Genomic DNA, 20,797 nt, shown 5'->3' with positions numbered 1-20,797 from the left:
ACTATCACCATCTGTAAGGTATGTAATTGAATTTATGGAAGACAATTAATTTGGATTTCAATTGTGTTGGTACTGCATCACCCCCTGCCCCAGAGGACATTTGAAAATACCTGCAGATATTTTGGTTTTCACAACCAGGAAGGGGGAAAGGTGCATAAAGGAGTAATACTGGCATCTAGAAAGTACAGACAAGAGATGCTGTAAAACAACCTATAAGGCACAGGACAGACCACTACAACAAAGAATTCTTTATCCCAAAATGTCAATGACACTACTCTTAAGAAATCTAGGCTTAAGGAATTTGTAAGCATACTGTCCTGGATGTTTCTTGTCAATTTGGTAATGCTACATGTCTTTCTAAGGTTTCTCCTACATTGAAAAAGAGAAACCAATAGTTGCATTCTCCAGAATTACTTTCCCTTATTGCTTTCTGATTAGGATTTGCCAGTAAGTATACTTACAGACATATTAGACAGGCAGATTTTAGATTCATCTAGTTGAATTGAAAATCATGGACTTTCAGATTTTAGGTTGACATAGCTTTTTTCTCCTTATTTATTGAGGTATAATTGGCCCACCAAAAAACTACATATAATTAATTATACAAAATGACAAGTTTGGACCTATGTCTATACTTGTGTTATCATCACCACAATCCAGTTAATAAGCATATTCAGTTTTTTCCTTGTGTCCCATTGGGTTTTATTTTTCCTTGTTTTTGTGGTAAGAATACTTAGCATGAGATCTTTCCTCTTAATACATTTTTTAAAAAAATTTTTTATAATAACTTTATTTTATTTAGTTTTGTATGTGGTGCTGAGGGTCAAACCCAGTGCCTCACACATGCTAGGCAAGCATTGCACCTCTGAGCCACAATCCCAGCCCTCTTAATACATTTTAAAGTACATAATATCTTGATGTTAATTACATGTACTAATTGTAAAGCAGATCCCTGGAACTTACTTTTCTCATACAACTGTAACTTTATACCCATTGAACAGCTTCTTCCTGAATTCTTCCATTAGCCCTGATAACTACCATTCTATTGACTGTACTTATATATTTATTACTATTTTAGGTGCCTCCTGGTAGAGCAGTCATAAAGTATTTGTTCCTCTCTGACAGTCATGTGTTGCAGGCACACCCATGTTATTGCATATGGTAAAATATCCTTATTTAAAAAATTGAATAATGTTCCATCACATGATACCACATTTCTTTATCCATTCATTTGTCAAAAGGTGTTTGAGTTGTTTTCATATCTTAGCTATAGTAAATAATGCTGTGATGAATGTGCAAATGTACCGGCAAAGAACATGGTAATGTAGCTCTATCTTTGAGATCCTGATTTTAATTCCCAGAGGTCAGTTAATTGGATCACATGATAGATCTATTTTAAATTTTTTTAGGAACCTCCAAACTATTTTCCAGAGTGGCTAGACTGTAAGCTTGAAGGCACGATTATCAGCCAAATAAAATTGGACAGAAAGCGGTGGAAGCAAGCTTTATTGAAATTTGGCTCTCAGGAGAAATTCCCAGCCCCCCCGGGTACAGGTCAGGTAGGGAGCCAAAGAAAATCGCACGTGGCCCCGTCTGCCCAGGGTCTTTATAGGCCGGGATGGGAGGGGGTCCTGCTGAGTGACAGGTGGATGTTAAGGGTCAGTGAAGTTTTTCAGTCCACTTGATTGGTCACCATTTGTCTCAGTTGCTCTGCTCTGCCTCCTACAGTCGACCACATTCCGACCTAACATCCCACCCTTTTTGGTGATACAGGATGCTGGTCGATCTGGCTATTTCCTACATGTCGTGGGGAAAAAAAGGTTCGGGTTCTGGGTCGGTGGGGAGGCAGCTATAAGAGTGTAGGAGCATCTGGTTGTATGTCACCCTGGCAACCTCACTCATGAGGTTCCGAGCAAACCTGAGAAGAGGGCAGCAAGCATTAGCAGAAATCCTATCACAAATAGGGGAGTAAGGGTAGGGTTCAGCCAGGTGACAAGAGTGGAGTTCAGCCAACCTGGCCAGGGGTCATTTGATTCTTCTTGCTTCAGCCTTTCTTTTAGATGTCTGAGAGTTTCGATGTTGCTTTCATTAGACCAGTTTCATTGATGCAGCAACAACATTTTTTTAGGAAGAGGCATGTTCCCCCTTTGTCTGCCATCAGATCTAGTGCTCAGTAGTTCTGCAAGGAAACTTGAGCAATAAATGTTATTCATCTTTGCAGGAATGTCGGGGGCAGCAGATGCCTCTACTGCCTTCTGGAGTTGCTGTTCTAGCTTTTGGTTGGCAGTGACTGCAACCAGGTCCTCTTGTTGGTATAATCTGTGTTTAGTAGAGATCTCTATATTCCTGTGACTTAGGGCTAGATAATTATACTAGCAAGCATAGATTAAACCTACCTATGTAGTTTAGGAGGATCTGTAGGCCTTAAACTGACTAAAAACTCCTGATTCTGGCAGTTTCTCTTGATAGCAGGTACATCTGCCTAAGAATCTCTCTCTTGTAGCTTCCAGTCTTTATTTATTCTAGGGGTGTTAACACAAGTGTACATCTTAAGTTGCATTTAACTATTGTTTCTTTTAAATGCCCAACAATGGCTATATTTTGGTTTTAACTATTTTTCTAGGTGTCTAAGATCAAGCTGGTCAAATTGACCTGTTCCTATCTGTTAAGAATCGGCTGAGTTCCCACAAGGGTCACTCGTACGGAACTTAAGAGCAGCTTCTTAGCTCCGTTAGTGCTGGGCTTTAACTTCAATGTCTATGACTTTACAGTCATTCACCCCCTTTTATCTAATTGGGGTCTACATTATCTGTCCTATAGGTGATGGCATACTATTTCAAATTAATTTACAGTGTTTGGTCTTGAAGCAGTACTTCTTCAAAAAATTAATCAGGCAACAGTTAATAGAGTTTACAAGGAAAATACAAAATGGAATCACCAACAGTAAAACATTCATTTTGTGCAAGAGCTATCTTGAATTTTGGTTGAGTTATTCATTATATCCCCTGTTTGAGTAAATTTTACAACATACATCATAGTAATCTTTACAATAAGCATCAAACTTTTTTTTTTTGAAATTTTCATTGTAAACAAATGGGATACATGTTGTTTCTGTTTGTATATGGAGTAACAGCATACCATTTGCATGATCATACATTTACATAGGGTAATGATGTTCGATTCATTCTGTTATTTTTTCCTTCTCACCCACCCCTCCCACCCCTCTTTATCCTCTATACAGTCCTTTCTTCCTCCATTCTTGACTTCCCACCCCCCATTATGTGTCATCATCCGCTTATCAGTGAGATCATTTGTCCTTTGGTTTTTTGAGATTGGCTTATCTCACTTAACATGATATTCTTCAATTTCATTCATTTGCCTGCAAATGCCATAATTTTATCATTCTTTATAGCTGAGTAATATTCCATTGTATATATATATATATATACCACAGTTTCTTTATCCATTCATCGGTTGAAGGACATCTAGGTTGGTTCCATAATCTGGCTTTTGTGAACTGAGCAGCTATGAACATTGATGTGACTGTATCTCTGTAGTATGCTGATTTTAAGTCCTTTGGGTATAGGCCAATGAGTGGGATAGCTGGGTCAAATTGTGGGTCCATTCCAAGTATTCTAAGGAATCTCCACACTGCTTTCCAGAGTGGCTGCACTAATTTGCAGTCCCACCAGCAATGTATGAGTGTACCTTTTTCCCCACATCCTCGCCAACACCTACTGTTGCTTTATTCTTGATAATCACCATTCTAATTGGGGTGAGATGGAATCTTAGTGTAATTTTGATTTGCATTTCTCTTATTACTAAAGATGGTGAACATTTTTTCATATATCTGTTCATTGCTTGTAGATCTTCTTCTGTGAAGTGTCTGTTCATATCCTTAGCCCATTTGTTGATTGGGTTATTTATATTCTTCATGTATAGTTTTTTTGAGTTCTTTATATATTCTGGAAATTAGTGCTCTATCTGAAGTATGAGTGGCAAAGATCTTCTCCCACTCTGAAGGCTCTCTCTTCGCATTGCTGATAGTTTCCTTTGCTGAGAGAAAGCTATTTAGTTTGAATCTGTCCCAGTCATTGATTCTTGCTTTTATTTCTTCTGCTATGGGAGTCCTGTTAAGGAAGTCTGATCCTAAGCCAACAAGTTGAAGATTTGGACTTACTTTTTCTTCTATAAGATGCAGGGTCTCTGGTCTGATTTCAAGGTCCTTGATCCATTTTGAGTTGAGTTTTGTGCAGGGTGAGAGATAGGGGTTTAGTTTCATTCTGTTGCATATGGATTTCCAGTTTTCCCAGCACCATTTGTTGAAGAGGCTATCTTTTCTCCATTGCATATTTTGGGCCCCTTTGTCTAGTATGAGAAAATTGTATTTATTTGGGTTTGTGTCCGTGTCCTCTATTCTGTACCATTGATCTACCTGTCTCTTTTGGTGCCAATACCATGCCATTTTTATTACTGTTGCTTTGTAGTATAGTTGAAGTTCTGGTATTGTGATACCCCGTTTCATTCTTCCTACTAAGGGTTGCTTTAGCTCTTCTGGGTTTCTTATTATTCCAAATGAATTTCATGATTGCTTGCTCTTATTTCTGTAAGGTACATCATTGGGATTTTAATTGGAATTGCACTGAATCTGTATAGCACTTTTGGTAGTATGGCCATTTTGACAATATTAATTCTGCCTATCCAAGAACATGGGAGATCTTTCCATCTTCTAAGGTCTTCCTCAATTTCTTTCTTCAATGTTTTGTAGTTTTCATTGTAGAGATCTTTTACCTCTTTGGTTAGATTGATTCCCAAGTATTTTATTTTATTTTTTTGAGGCTATTGCAAATGGAGTTGTTTTCCTCATTTCCCTTTCAGATGTTTTGTCGCTTGTGTATAAAAATGCTTTAGATTTATGCGTATTGATTTTACAGCCTGCTATTTTGCTGAATTCATTGATGAGGTCTAGAAGTTTTCTGGTGGAGTTTTTTGGATCCTCTAAATATAAAATCATGTCATCAGCAAGTAGTAACAGCTTAAGTTCCTCTTTTCCTATTTGTATCCCTTTAATTTCTTTAGTCTGCCTAATTGCTCTAGCTAGAGTTTTGAGGACAATGTTGAATAGAAGTGGTAAAAGAGGACATCCCTGTCTTGTTCCCGTTTTTAAAGGGAATGATTTCAGTTTTTCTCCATTAAGAATGATGTTGGCGGTGGGCTTAGCATAAATAGCCTTTACAATGTTCAGGTATGTTCCTACTATCCCTATTTTTTCTAGTGTTTTGAGCATGAAGGGGTGTTGTATTTTGTCGAATGCTTTTTCTGTGTCAATTGATATAACCATGTGATTCTGATCCTTAAGTCTTTTGACATGATGGATTACATTTATTGATTTACGGATGTTAAACCATCCTTGTATTCCAGGGATGAACCCCGCTTGATCGTGGTGCACGATTTTCTTAATATGTTTTTGGATACGGTTTGCCAATATTTTGTTAAGGATCTTTGCATCTATATTCATCAAGGATATTGGTCTAAAATTTTCTTTCCTCAATGTGTATTTTCGTGGTTTGGGTATGAGGGTGAAATTAGCTTCATAGAATGAATTTGGTAGGGTACCCTCCTTTTCTATTTCCTGGAATACTTTGAGAAGTATTGGAATGAGTTCTTCTTTGAAGGTCTTGTAGAACTCGGCTGAGAAATCATCTGGTCCTGGGCTTTTCTTGAATGGTAGGTTTTTAATGGCTTCTTCTATTTCATTGCTTGATATTGATCTGTTTAAATTGTATATGTCCTCCTGGTTCAGTTTGGGAGGAGCAGATGTCTCTAGAAATTTGTCAATGTCTTCGGTAGTTTCTGTTTTGTTGGAATACAGATTTTCAAAGTAGCTTCTCATTATGTTATGTATCTCAGTGGTGTCTGTCGTGGTATTTCCTTTTTCATCATGGATTTTAGTAATTTGAGTTTTCTCTCTCCTTCTCTTTGTTAGTGTGGCTAAGGGTTTGTCTATTTTGTTCACTTTCTCAAAGAACCAACTTTTTCTTTTGTCAATTTTTTGAATAGTTTCTTTTGTTTCAATTTCATTGATTTCAGCTCTGATTTTAATTATTTCCTGTCTTCTACTACTTTTGCTGTTATTCTGTTCTTCTTTTTCTAGGGCTTTGAGCTGTAATGTTACGTCATTTAGTTGTCAACTTTTCATTCTTTTCTGGAATGTGCTCCATGCAATGAATTTTCTCTTAATACTGCTTTCATAGTGTCCCAGAGATTTTGATATGTTGTGTCGTCGTTCTCATTGACCTCTAAGAATTTTTTAATTTTTTAATTATTGTGTTGTGGTCTGTGTGATTCCTGAAATTGAGAAGGATTGTTTGATGTACAGGGATGCACCATTGTTTGGGGCATAAATATTTACTATCGTTATGTCTTCCTGATTTATGTTTCCCTTAAGTAGTATGAAATGTCCTTCTTTATCCCTTCTGACTAACTTTGGCTTGAAGTCCACTTTATCTGATATGAGGATGGAAACCCCCGCTTTTTTACTGAGTCCATGTGCGTGGTAGGTTTTTTCCCATCCTTTCACCTTTAGTCTGTGGATGTCTTTTTCTATGAGATGAGTCTCTTTCAGGAAGCATATTGTTGGGTCTTTCTTTTTAATCCATTCTGCCAGTCTATGTCTTTTGATTGATGAGTTTAGGCCATTAACGTTCAGGGTTATTATTGAGATATGACTCGTATTCCCAGTCATTTGGCTTATTTTTGGTTTTTAAGTTGGCTTGGTTTCTCCATTGAGTGGTTTTTGTCTAAGGTAGTTCCTCCCTTTGCTGACCTACATTGTTGATTTTCATTTCCTTCTCATAGACTATTTTGTTGAGAACATTCTGTAGTGCAGGCTTTCTATTTGTTTATCATGGAAGGATTTTATTTCATCTTCAAATCTGAAGGTTAGTTTTGCTGGGTATAGGATTCTTGGTTGGCAACCATGTTCTTTCAGAGCTTGAAATATGTTGTTCCAGGCCCTTCTAGCTTTTAGAGTCTGGGTTGAGAAGTCGGCTACTATCCGTATTGGTCTCCCCCTATATGTAATCAGATGCTTTTCTCCAGCGGCCTTCAAAATCCTATCTTTATTTTGAATGTTAGGCATTTTCATTATAATGTGCCTTGGTGTGGATCTGTTGTGATTTTGTGCATTTGGTTTCTGTAAGCTTCTTGTATTTGATTTTCCATTTCATTCTTCAGGTTTGTAAAATTTTCTGCTATTATTTCATTGAATAGGTTGTTCATTCCTTTGGTTTGTTTCTCTGTGCCTTCCTCAATCCCAAGAATTCTTAATTTTGGTATTTTCATGATGTCCCATAGTGTTTGGAGATTCTGTTCATGATTTCTTACCATCTTCTCTATTTGGGCAACTTTATTTTCAATATTAATTATTTTGTCTTCATTGTCTGAGGTTCTGTCTTCCAAGTGGTCTAGTCTTTTGGTGATGCTTTCCATTGACTATCTTATTTGGTTTATTGTTCCCTTCATTTCAAGGATTTCCATTTGGTTTTTTTTTAGAATCTCTATCTCTTTGTTGAAATGATCTTTTGCTTCCTGCAGGTGCTCTTTCAGCTTATTGGTATTATCATTCATTGCCTGCATTTGCTCTCTTATCTCATCCTTTGCTTTGCGAATCATCTTAATCATGTATAATCTGAAGTCCTTTTCTGACGTTTCTTCTAACATACTGTCATTGGATTCTGTTAATATAGAATCTAGATTTGTTTGGATCATTTTCTTCCCTTGTTTTTTCATGTTGTTCATGTATCTTCCCCTCTAGCAGTGCAGATCTGGGGTATTGCATATTTCCCCCTATAGGCTTATAGTGGCCCTATAGGTTTCCAAAACCCTTTCTTTAAGGGGAGATCAATATTAGCAGTGCCCAATTCAGACACTATGCAATCCTAGACCAAATAGCCCCTATGAGGACAATAACAAAAGTGTCATAATAAACAGAATGAGTTCAAATATTATCTTCAGTAAAACAAACGGATTTGCAATAAGGTCTGCAGTTTCTAATGGAGGACAAAGAGGATGCAGAGGGATGTAGAATGTGGCTGTTAATGGGATAAGAAAAGAATATACAGAAGTTCTAGAAAATAGAAAGGGTGAGAGTAATCAAAAGAAATTGGATGTTAGCATGCAAAAAAGGGAGAAAGAGACTCTGAGGGAACAGGTAAACAAAGGAAAAGAGAGCAAGAAAAGTAAAGAAATAAAAACGTATACGTTTTCAATAAGGAGAAAAAAGAAAATCTACAGTATAACAGTCATATAGTAATGAAACCTCCCAGTGTTCAGTAGCCTGATGCATGAGAGGTACCTGACAATGAGCTTCAAGTCTCCAGCAGGTGTCTCAGGATGGGATTTGCCCCACCTAAAGATCGGAGCTCTGGCTTCCAGGATTATCCAAGATGGCCGCTCTGGCTTCCAAATCTGTTGGCAGATGGGGAGCTGCAGCTCAGGGTGTGGACATGGTCAGCTGGAGGTCCTGGAGGCGGGGTGCGGTTGGTCAGTCAGGGGTCCTGGAGATCGGGTATGTTTGGTGTTGTTGCGGGATCCTGGAGGCCGGGTGCAATCAGTCGGTGTGGGGTCCCAGTGATAGGGCGCAGTCAGTTGGTCTGGGGGTCCTGGCGGCAGGGAGCAGTCAGTCGATGTGAGGACCCCAGAGGCAGGGAGTGATCGGTCGGGCTGAGGGCTCCTGGAGACGGGGCTCAGTCAGTCCCGCCGGGGTCCTAGGGGGCCTGACTATTGTCTCAAAATGCGACAGCCATGTGTAATCAAACCTGCAGGTACTGTAACAGTGAACTTCCAGGCAACAGCAGGCAGCTGGTGCACCACTGGCGGTCGGCAATCAGTTTGCTGACTCTTGTCAGACGATCGGGAGGTGAACCTCGTGCGTTTGGTGATGGATAGGTGTAAGGCAGGCGATGGACAGGCAAGAGGCAGGCAAATGGCGGATGATAGGCACCTGACAGTGAGCAATCTGCACTCAAAAAAGGCGTCGATATGCTGGCAGATTGCAGGTGATCACAGCAGACAAATGGGGTAAACAGCAGGGGATCGATAAACAGCAAAAACTGCCTCACCGAGAAACAGATATCCTCTGCTTGAAACCAGAGTTATGGAGCAACTAGGAAGGCAGCCTCCCTCTAGTTCACCATCTTGGATCTCCAACATTAAATTTTTTTGAACACAGCTTTAAATGAAGTAAAGTCTGGCTTATTTTGGAGCCATTCTAACATGCAGCAGGGTGAGGCAGAGCCTTATTTCAGGTAAAGTGGGACTCTTCACAAAACAGATTTTGAAGATTAAGCTGAGATCAGATGGAGCTCTGTTGTCTGATGGAAATGCAGATCTAAACAGTTATGTCAGCAATCTTTATATATGTCTTATTATCAGGTTAAAGATTATGTAAGCATTATTCTTTGTTTTCAGGAAATTTACAGAGACTAGGACATCTGTGTAACTTTTCACAGCTGCAAAGTGCAACATTAGGAGCTCTGTAGCTCTCAAGAAAGTCCACTGTCCAAAGTTACTGTAAGGCAGGCAGAAACCAGAGAGGGGACTGAGGAAACACTGGTTATCTGGCAAAAGAATTTCTTCCTGCCCAAGAGCTGTGTGCCTGAGATCAATGTCAGAGCTGATAGGACTCCTGCACAAAGCCTCCCCAGAGAGGGTACTGCCACAGCAGCCAGGCATATTGTGCTCCTGCACGGGAACACTCCCAGGTACCAGGCATGCCACAGCCATGTGGTCATCTGAGACCTCCAATCTCAGTCACTATTGTCCCATTTTTTCTATCGCACATTACACTCTTTCTTAAATGTCATTTTAAGAAGCTTATAAAGAAGCTTATAAAGAATAAAACCTAACAGACACAATGTCATTTTAACATATAGATTATTAGTAGATTAGTATTTGACCTTAGGTAAAAGCTTTAACTGATTGTCTCACATACATATAACCAACTTAGATATTTGCAAACTTGTTGAAATTTGCCCTTTACTTACACAGACTTTCTTAGCACTTACTTTGACCCTTATATATTCCATCACACAAGAACTTTCTTACCCAGAAACATTCTTTTTCCTTCTACTGAATACATTCGCATACTTAGAGCCTTCTGTTTTTTTTTTTTCCCTATCTGGTGAGCACTTTGTGAAAAATTCACACTCCTTCCATATAGCCCAATGTGAGTGAGCAATCAAGAAGGTATATTAGGAGTCTCTGTAGATGTTAACCTGTTTACCTTTGGATAAAATTAGAGCCCCGATCAGAGCAAAGAGTTTGGCTTTTCTGGAAGTGGTCCCTTCTGGAAGGCAATTGGCTTCCAGAACTGAGGTGGTGGTGACAACTGCATAAGCAGCTCTATAGCGTCCATCAGGACCCAGCACAGAACTGCCATCTACAGGTCAGGTGAGGGGAGTGGGTAATTGAAGAGGTCTTCATGAGGTGAATGAATCGCTTTAGCACCTTTGGGAGTGGAAGGGATTTATGGCTTAAGAGGTCCTGCAGTTGATGGGTGGAATACACAGTTATTGGTTGGAGTAGGGTGAGTTTTAGAGCTTCCTTAGTTAATTCAGCTGCTGCTGTCAGTGCTCGGAGACGTGGTAGCCACCCACGAACTGTGGAATCAAGCTGCTTGGAGAGATATGCCACCGGTCTGTAAGAAGGTCCAGTTGGTTGCGCGAGGAGGCCATTGGCAACACCGTTTTTCATCCGTGAAGAGGTGGAAAGGATGGTTAGGGTTGGGGAGCGAGAGCAGGGGAGGACATGAGAGCATCCCTGAACTTGTAAAAAGAGTTAGGTATCATCTCGGGGAGGTAAGGGGCCCATGTGGAGTCTCCTTTGCTGCCTGATATAGGGATTTGGCAAGAAGTGCAAAATTAGGGACCCAGTGTCTGAAAAAACTAGCCAAACCCAGGAAGGAGAGAATGTAATCTGCTGTTTCTGGCAGTTTAGGTACTGGCAGTATGGAGTTTTTGCAAGGGGAGTCAGTAGGGATAAGGAGTCCCTAAGTAAGCAACCGGTCTATAATGGGTTTAAGTCCTTCCCTGTGAGTACGGGAAATTGGAAACTGGGGACATGAAGGGAACTTAGCTTGAGGTTTCGGTTGGATAAGGACTGGCTTGTGGTGGGAGGCTATGATCGGCTTGGAAGTGTCTCAGACTTGGGAGTCGACCAGGTCTGGGGGCAACAGTAGGGTAGGTGGTGTGGGGGTGCTAGAGAATGTACGAACAGAGGTAGAAGAAGGTGAGCACTAGCAGTGTGCCTGGGGAGAAGCTGAGGGTGGATCCTAGGAGTTGGAGAACATCTCTTCCTAGGAGGGGGACTGGACAAGAGGGAATAACTAGGAATGAGTGTGTACAAGGATGTCCCTCCAGGGCATGGGCTAAGCTAGCTGTTCTGCTTGGGAAGGAGGGTTTTCTGTCAATTCCCATAACCGAAACCTGGGAAGGAAATAAAGCCCAGAGTAGGCAGGCAAGACAGAATAGGTAGCCCCGGTGTTCACAAGGAAAGTTGTAGACTTACCCGCTACCTGGAACTTTACCCTGGACTCAGCTAGGGTGATGGGGATCCTCGAGTCCCGGCTCCTTCAGTCTTCCGCGAATCCCAAAAAGCTCATGGGAAGGGACCGCCTGGCTGGCCACACCCCTGCGTAGAGGTGCCAGGGAGGGACTGGTCATAGGACACTCTTCCAGTGTCCTGCTTGTTTGCAGGCGGGACACAGCCTGGTGGGGGGCCGTGGGTTTGGACATTGACAAGCCCAGTGACCTTCGCGTTCGCACTTGAAGCAAGACCCTGGTGGAGAGGATTGCTGGTCCCCCTTTGAAGCTCTCGCTGGAGCCGCAGGCCGCAGGGCAGCTACCAAGGATTGGATTTGGAGTGTCACCTTTTTCTGTAAATGAACTTGCCTAGCCAATTCGACTGATTCCTCTCTGGCATTATAGACTGTAAAGGCCATTTTCACCAGATCTCGGATAGGGGTGTGAGGTTCCTCCTCAGCTCGTTTGGGCTTTTTTCTTATATCAGGGGCTGATTGAGAAATGAAGTGGGTTGCTAGCTCTGTAGCCCCAGAGGGAGATTCAGGGTCCAGTTTAGTATATCTAGTAAGGGCCTCTATAAGGCAGTTAAGAAACAGAGCTGGATTCTCATCTGGACTCTGGGTAATTTCCCTCAGTTTATCAAAGTCTACCACCTTATTGGAGACTGCTGGCATGCCTGCTATGAGATATTGGAGTATGCGAGCACAATAATGGTGGCCTTGCTGGCCTTCCTGATAGTTCCAGTTTGGTTTGGTTGATTGGAACCGCTGCTGATCCTGTGGGTAAAGTTATGTCCATGAAATGGGTTTGGTCATTGTGATCCTGTGCTGCCTGTTGGATACAGGCTTGTTCGTCTGGAGTGAGAGTGGAAGAAAGAATAACATGAACATCATGCCAGGTTTGGGACTATTAAGTTTGGGAAAGATGTTTAAATTCCTTAATATAAGTAGAGAAATCAGCAGAGAAAGACCCTAAGTGAGAATGGAACTTGTATTTGCACAATGCCCTCTGCACCAGCTACTTCCCAGGGAGGACAAAGAAGCTTTGGGTTAGACAGTGAGAGGGTCTGATGAGATCACATGTCTGCGCTAACAGGGGAGGAGGAAACAGACTGGGCGGAGGGACGTTCTGAAGGAGGGGAAGGAGGGAAGGTAGGAGGGCTCTGAGGAGGAAGTGGAGGAGGAGCTGCATCTGCAGGAGGAGAGGGCGGGTTTGCAGGAGGAGGACAGGAAGACAAGGTGGAATTCTGCCCAGAGCATGGAGGGGGGCAGAATTTGGGACTGCCCCAGGGAGGAGAACTTGGGTGGAGGAACAGGTAGAAGAAGGGGCAGGGTGAGCGCCAAATTCCAAAATGAAAAGCTTGCAAATTTTTGTGAGTGCCCTTTTGTGGCCATTTTGAGCCATTATCTAGAATATATTGAGGCCAGGCCATGGTCGAATAAAAACTTGCCATTTATGGCTTAAGTCTTGGGAGAGTCCCAGTTTAGTTAAATTACGGCAGAGAGCCCAAAGGAGTTTTAGGGTCCAATGAGCTCCCAGTATTTCCCTTTAGCTGTCCAACTTTACCCAGATAGGTATGCAGAAGCCAGAAAAAGGCATCCCAATTTCAGCTCGTGCACACCGGAACAACGGTGGAAGGGCCAAAAGCCAAAACGTCTTTCGACTTTTGGGGGTCTGAAGCAGAATAAATGGGGGACTAACTGGAGGCCCGGACATCTCCCGGTGACCAGAACCCAAATGGAACTGGTGGGGGATGGGGAGTCTATGGCACACGTGAACGGATAGACCCCTTGTGGAACAGAGGGTAAAAATTGGAATGGCAGATGGGAAAGAGAAAAAAAAACCCCTAACTTACCCCAATCTGATGCCGGATAAAGAGAAACAGGATGGAGCAGAACGGAATGTCTGTTTCAGTCCTTTACCCATATTTAATTGGGTTCTTTGTGTTTTTTTTTAACTATTCCTTTATATGTGTTCTTTATAGTTTTTGGAAATTAACCCTTACTAAATATATTTTTTTTGAAAATATTTTTTCCAGTTTTATAGTTTGTTTTTTCACCCTGACGTTTCCTTGATGCAATCCCATGTGTCTATTTTTGCTTTTGTGGCCTTGCTTTCAGGATCATATCCAAAAATAATTCCTGATAACCAGTGTCAAGGTTGTTTTCCCTTACTGTTATATTTTTTCCAGGAATTTTAAGAGTTTCAGATATAATATGCAGATATTTCATTCATTTTGAGTTGATTTCTGTGTGTGGTGTAAGAGAAGGGTCCAGTTTTATTCTTTTGAAGTTAATGCACCTAAAAATATTGTTCCTAGTTCTCAGCATCATCCTTTATTGACAACATGAGTTTGATGATATTTGATGTTTCTTTGAAAGATAGGAGTTGTGTTTGACTTTAATAAGTGATAGTGATAAATGACAAATTATTATTTCTTTTATCCCATAGGAATTCAATGGCAAAGCAGCAGTAAATGACTTGTCTTTGAATGTGTATGAAGGGCAGGTCACTATTCTTCTGGGACATAATGGGGCAGGAAAGAGCACAACTTTGTCTGTTCTTACAGGTAAGTATTCACCTCTATCCAGAGCAATGGTCAGATTTCTTCTAAGAGTGAAAATCATTGAGTTTCGCTATTGAGTCCTTGCTCTTGATCCCCACAGAAACATCAAAATAACCATATTTGCATAAAAATACTTTTATGGAAAATTCAAAATCCAGTTAAGTAATGTAGCATTCTGGGCAAACATACATATGAGAAAGTTGTACTGATATGGGTAAAAAGAGCAAATTTACTTTCCTCATGTGAGTTTTCAAGGAAGTTTAGCTCACAGACTATAGAAGATCACTTTGACCTGTGACTTCTCCCTTGGAGGGTGAGGGAGGACAGAATGGAGAGTGCACCTGCCCACCCAGCCTCCTGAACTTTCAGTGTGCTCCCAAGAGGATAAATTAACTATTTCACCTCATATCAAAGGCTGAAGGAATGGTAGAGTTGGGATATCTGTGACATCTAAGAACAAAAGATAAGGGACAGATGTCCTGCTACAGCCTTTACAATCTGAGAGATGGAGAAAGGGCACAAAACGTAAGGATATTCCTCCAAGAAGGAGGAAGAGAAGGAAATGGAGTCTTGTTTCAAACCTCTGTATACCATCTGAGGGTCCAATTTCTGTCTTGCCTCATACTGAGTGCTGAAAGGAGAGTAAAGTTCACACACCCGGGACTGCTAGGAATTAAAAAGAAGGATAGCATTCTCCTATAGTTGATAATGTCATGCAAGATTGAGGAAAGGTACAGAACCAAGGCTTTCTAAGGGAGAGGGAGAGAAGTCAAGTGTGTCTTGTCCCCCAGCCTTTCAGTATGTCCCCAAAGAGCCAGTTTCTACATCGCCTCATATGGAATGCTGAAAGATTTGTAGAGCTCGGGAGATAACTAGGAGCAAGGAGGAAGAGATAGGAATCCTCTATGGGCAGAACTACTCTGCAAGATTGGGAAAAGGTGCAGAACTGAGGCTCTTCCTCCACAAAGGAAAGAGTAAAGTTAATGGAGTTTTGTCCACAGCCTTTGAGTGCAGTCCCCCAGGGGCCAGTTTCCTTCTTCTGTCCTATAAAGTACTGAAGAACTGGTAAATCTACATGTCTGGCAAAACTAAGTACAAAGGAAAAGGGATAGTCATCCTATTACTGCCTGCATTGCTCTGTGAGAGTAAGAAAAGGCATGTTTTCATCAGATGTGTAGACAGTGTTGCAACCATACAAAGAACATAAAAAACTGGGGGCTTGGGATATAGCTTTGGATGTAGCTGGGATAAAATGCTTGCCTAGCATGCACAAGGCCCTGTGTTTGATCCCCAGCACCACAAAAAAAAAAAAAAAGAAAAGAAAAGAAAAAGAAAGATGAAGAATCAAAATAGCATGATATGATAAAATAAAAATGAAGCCCCAGTAACCAACTTGAAAGAAATGGAGATTTATTAATTATCTGAAAAAAAGTCAAATTAATTACTTAAAGGAGCTCGGTGAGTTACATGAGAACACTTACAGACAACTAAATGAAATAATATAAAAAACATGAATGAGTGGGCTGGGGTTGTGGCTTAGTGATAGGGGGCTTGCCTAGCATGTATGAGGCACTGGGTTCGATTCTCAGCACCACATATAAATAAATGAATAAAATTTTTAAAAAATAAAATTAATGACAGTATCAACAAAAAAGATAAAAATGATTTAAAAAGAAAAAGAATCAAATACTGAAGCTGAAGAATAAAATAACTGAACTGAAAATTCACTAGAGATGTTCAACAGTAGGTTTGATCAAGTCGTGGAAAGATAATTAAAAGACAGTGTGTTGAAGATAGGTCCTTTTGAACTATACAATCACAGGAGAAAAAGGAAAAAGAATGAAAGAGAGTGAATGAAGTCTATGGAATTATGGGACTACAAGCTAACCAATAAGCACATTTGGGGAGTTAAGAAGAGAGAAAGGGGGAAATCTCATTTAAGGAAATAATAGTTGAATAATTCCCAAATCAAGTATGGGAAATAGACATCCAGATTCAAGAAGCCTAAGGAATACCAAATATGATGGACCCAAAGAGATCTATACCAAGATATATAATCAAAGTATGAAAAATCAAAGTTAAAGATAATATTTTGAAAGTAGTTAGATAAAAATGACCCATCATATTAAAAAGAAGCCCCATAAGACTTGTTAGTAGGTTTCTTAAAAGAAACTTTGCAGGCCAAGAAAGTGTTGATTTGGGCTGGGGAGATAGCTCAGCTAGTAGAGTGCTAAGGCCCTGAGTTCGATCCCCAGTACCTAAAAAAAAAAAAAAAAAAAGTGTTAATTTAATCAAAGTGCTTAAAGAAAAAAATTGACAGCCAGTAATACTCTTGCCAACAAAACTGTGTACAGAAATGGGAAGATAAAGACATTCCCATACAAACAACATCTGATAGTTTGTTACTATTACAAGAAAAGCTAGAGGGAATTCTTCAAGTTAAACAAAAGATGCTAATAAGGTAAGTATATAAACAAATACAGATTTCTCTAATAATAATATTGTTATTAATGTAATAATATTATGCTCTTATGTAATAATAATGAATAAACATTAACCTTCATAAAAATTCAAAAAGAAGAGTATTAAGAATATTGATATCTACAATAATTGGTTAAAAGATATTATTAACAAGTTAAAAATAATGGTGTCAACATCAAGTGTGGAAGGGACATAAATGTGTAGGATATTTTTATGTGAGAAAGAATAAGTTGTTAGCTTAAAATGTTATAACTATGGAATGATTTATTTAAGTCCTATGCTAATCATATCAAAAAATATATATATATACATAAAAGGTAAAGAGAAAGGAATAAAAAAACACACTATAAAATTCCAAATAATAATGGAAGACAGCAATAAAAGAAAGAGCAAAAGAACTACAGAACAAAAAACAGTTACCAAAATGGCTAATATATGTCCTTAACTACAATACTAAATTTAATTTTAAGTGGATTTTAAAAAGACCCATGCATATGCTGTCTACAAGAGACTCATCTTAGATTTAACAATATGTATAGGCTGAAAATCAAGGAATGGAAACAGATATTCAATCCAAATGACAAGCAAAATAAAGCAAAGGTGGCTTTATTTTTATGACACAAAATAGAATTTATTCAAAAGCCATTACAGGAGATGAAAACAGAACATGTTGATAAAAGGGTAAGTTCATCAAGAAGATACTACAGTTGTATTTATATCTGCATCCAGCCTCCAATCACATAAATAAGTAAATTAAATATTAACAGAACTAAAGAGAGAAAAGACAACAATACAGTAATAGAAGACTTAAGATTCTCAATCCCATTGAGCTCATACATTAACAGATAGAAAGATACCAAAATAAATAATCTAAGATTACATCTCAAGGCCCTACAAAAACAACAGCTCAACATCAAAATCAGCAGAAGATAGGAATTAATTAAATCAGAGCTGAAATCAATGAAATTAGACTTTAAGAAACAATTTTTAAAAATCAACAAATCTAAAAGTTAATTCTTTGAAAAAATGAACAAATTGATAAACCCTTACCCAAGTTAACCAAGAGAAAGAGGAAAAAGCCCAAATTACTAAAATCCAATGAAAATGGAAATATCACCACAGACACTACTGAAATACAGAGGATAATCAGAAGCTATTTTGAAAATCTCTATTCCAATAAGATAAAAAATCTTGAAGGTATCAATAAATTCCTAGAGATATATATGACCTAACAGGAGGATATAAAAAATTTAAACAAATTAATTTCAAGTAATGAGATTGAAGAAGCCATCAAAAGCCTATAAACAAAGAAAAGTTCAGGATCAGATGGATTTCTCAGACAAGTTCTACCAGACCTTTAAAGAACTTATAAATATGATTCCTCCTCAAATTATTCCATGAAATAGAAAAGGAGGAAACTCTTTCTATGAAACCAGTATCACACCCTGATACTAAAACCAGACAAAGAAACATCAAGGAAAGAAAACTTTAGACCAGTATCCTTGGTGAACATGGATATAAAAATTCTCAATAAAATACTTGCAAATCTATTGAAGGGCATCTAGGTTCCACAATCTAGCTATTGTGAAATGAGCTGCTATAAACATTGCAGTAGCTACATCACTGTAGTATGCTGATTTTAAGTCCTTTAGATATAGGCCAAGGAGTGGGATAGCTGGGTCAAATGGTGGTTCTTTTCCAAGTTTTCTGAGAAATCTCCATACTGCTTTCCAGATTGGCTGCACCAATTTGCAACCCCACCAGCAATATACAAGTGTACCTTTTTCCCCACATCCTCGTCAACACCTGTTGTTGCTTGTATTCTTGATAATAGACATTCTAATTGGGGTGAGATGGAATCTTAGTGTAGTTTTGATTTTCATTTCTCTTATTACTAGAGATGTTTCATATATCTCTGAAGTATCTGCTCATTTCCTTAGCCCATTTATTGATTGGGTTATTTGTATTCTTGGTGTAAGTTTTTGAGTTCCTTATAGATTCTGGAAATTAGTGCTGTATCTGAAGTATGAGTGGCAAAGATTTTCTCCCACTCTGTAGGCTTGCTCTTCACATTATTGCTTGTTTCTACATATAGATAACCAGTTTTCCCATCACCTTTTTTTATAAAAGGTTGTCTTTTCTCCCATGTGTATTTTTGACACTTTGGTCGAGGATTACTGTGTCCTTGTGGGTTTGTCTCAGTGTACTCTGTTCTGTTCCATTTATCTGTGTGTGGTTTTATGCCAGTACTGTGCATGATAGTATAATTTGAAGTCAGGTATTATGGTAGCTCCACCATTGGGTTTTTTGTTGTTTGGTTTGGTTTTGGCCTAGTATTGTTTTGGCTATTCTGATCTTTTATTCTTCCAAGTGAATTTTAGGGCTGTTGTTTCTTCTGTGAAGAATATCACTGGTGTTTTCATGGGATTGTATTGTATTTCTATTGGTAGTATGGCCATTTTAGAAATAATGATTCTGCCTTTCCATGTTTATGGGAGGTCATTCCATCTTCTTGTGTTTCCTTCAGTTTCTTTCTTCAGTGTTTATAGTTTTCATTGCAGAGATCTTTCACCTCCTTGTTTAGATTTATTATTTCCAGAAGCCCAGAGTGCTGGGGACTCGAACCCGGGCCTCCAGCATGAGAGGCTGGCACTCTACGAGGTGTGCTATATGGCCTGCACTAGATTTATTGCTCATTATTTTTTTGCTTTGGTTTTTGAGGCTATTGTGAATAGAAATGTTTTCCTTATTTCTTTTTCAGCAGATTCATTATTAGTGTGTAGGAAAGCTATTGATTTTTGTATGTTGATTTTGTTACCTAGTACTTTGCTGAATTTCTAGTATTATATTTAATAGGAGGAGTAAGAGTAGACATCCATGTCTTGTTCTATATAGTAAAGAAAATGCTTTCTGTTTTTCCCCATTCACTATGATGTTAGCTTTAGGTTTCTTGTATATAGCCTTTATGATATTGAAGTAGGTTCCTTCTGTCCCTAGTTTCTTCAGTGTTTTGATCATTAACGGGTGCTGAATTTTGTCAAAGGCTTTTTCTGTATCCATTGACTGTGATTTTTGTCGTTAATTCTATTTATACAGTGAATTACATTTATTGATTTCCCCAGGTTAAACGATCCTTGAATCCCTGGGATAAAACCAACTTGGTCATGATATAAAATATTCTTAATATTTTGTTGAGTATGATTTGATATTATTTTAGTAAGGATTTTTTGCCTCTTAAGTTCATTAGAGATATTGGTCTGTAGTTTTCTTGACCTTAATTTTTTAAATGTCTGGTAGAATTCAGCTGAAACTCCATCTGGTCTTATTTCTTCTTGTGTTTTCCAGTTTATTGGAGTAGAGGATTTCAAAGTAATTCCTAATGATCCTCTGGATTTCTATGATGTCTGTACTGATTTCTCCTTTTCCATCTCTAATTTTATTAATTGAGTCCCCTCTCTCTTTTTTTTAAATTTTATTTATTTTTATTTTTACAGATTGCATTTTGATTCATGTATACAAATAAAGGTATAACTTTTCATTTCTATGGTTGTACATGATGTAGATTCACACCATTTGTGTAATCATACATGTACATAGGGTAATGTCTGTCTCATTTCACTCTTTCCTTCCCCCGCCCCCTTACCCCCTCATTTCCCTCTACACAATCCAAAGTTCCTCCATTCTTCTTTTACCTCCCCCATTCCCCCCTTTATGTCTCTTTCTTTTGATTAGTTTGGCTAAGGGTTTATCATTCTAGCTCTTTGTTTTTTTAATACTTTATATTTTTTAAATTCTAATTTTATTTATTTTTGACTCTGATCTTAAATATTTTCTTCCTTCTGCTGATTTTGGCATTGATTTGTTCTTGTTTTTCAAGGGCCTTGAATGCATAATTAGGTTGTTTATTTGGAATCTGTCTTATAAGATTTTCTCTTAGGACCACTTCAAAGTGTTGTATATTGTATCAATATTCTCATCAGATTCTTGGAATTTTTAAATTTTCCCCCTGATTTTTTCTATCATGCTTTCCTTCATTATTCACAACTGTGTCATTAAGTCTCCATGTGTTTAGTTTCTGTAAGAGTTTTTTGGTGTTAAATTCTAATTTTTTTCCATTATGACCAGATGAGCATATATCAGCTATATTAATTATATCAATCATATTTGC

General features: G+C 38.8%; 1 protein-coding gene across 1 annotated transcript in view; it reads left to right on the top strand.

Annotated features, from left to right (window-relative positions):
• Positions 1-20,797, top strand: part of LOC124969945 (phospholipid-transporting ATPase ABCA3-like) — a 161,687-nt gene that overhangs the window by 58,010 nt on the left and 82,880 nt on the right. Inside the window, 1 exon segment of the mRNA XM_047532948.1 lies at positions 14,034-14,151. Coding sequence (XP_047388904.1) covers positions 14,034-14,151 — 118 coding nt within the window.

This window comes from Sciurus carolinensis, chromosome 18 (assembly GCF_902686445.1).
Source record: "Sciurus carolinensis chromosome 18, mSciCar1.2, whole genome shotgun sequence".
In the NCBI taxonomy this organism is placed as follows: Eukaryota; Metazoa; Chordata; class Mammalia; order Rodentia; family Sciuridae; genus Sciurus; species Sciurus carolinensis.
Note: the sequence above shows the minus strand (reverse complement) of the source record. Positions and strands in the feature narration are given on the sequence as shown.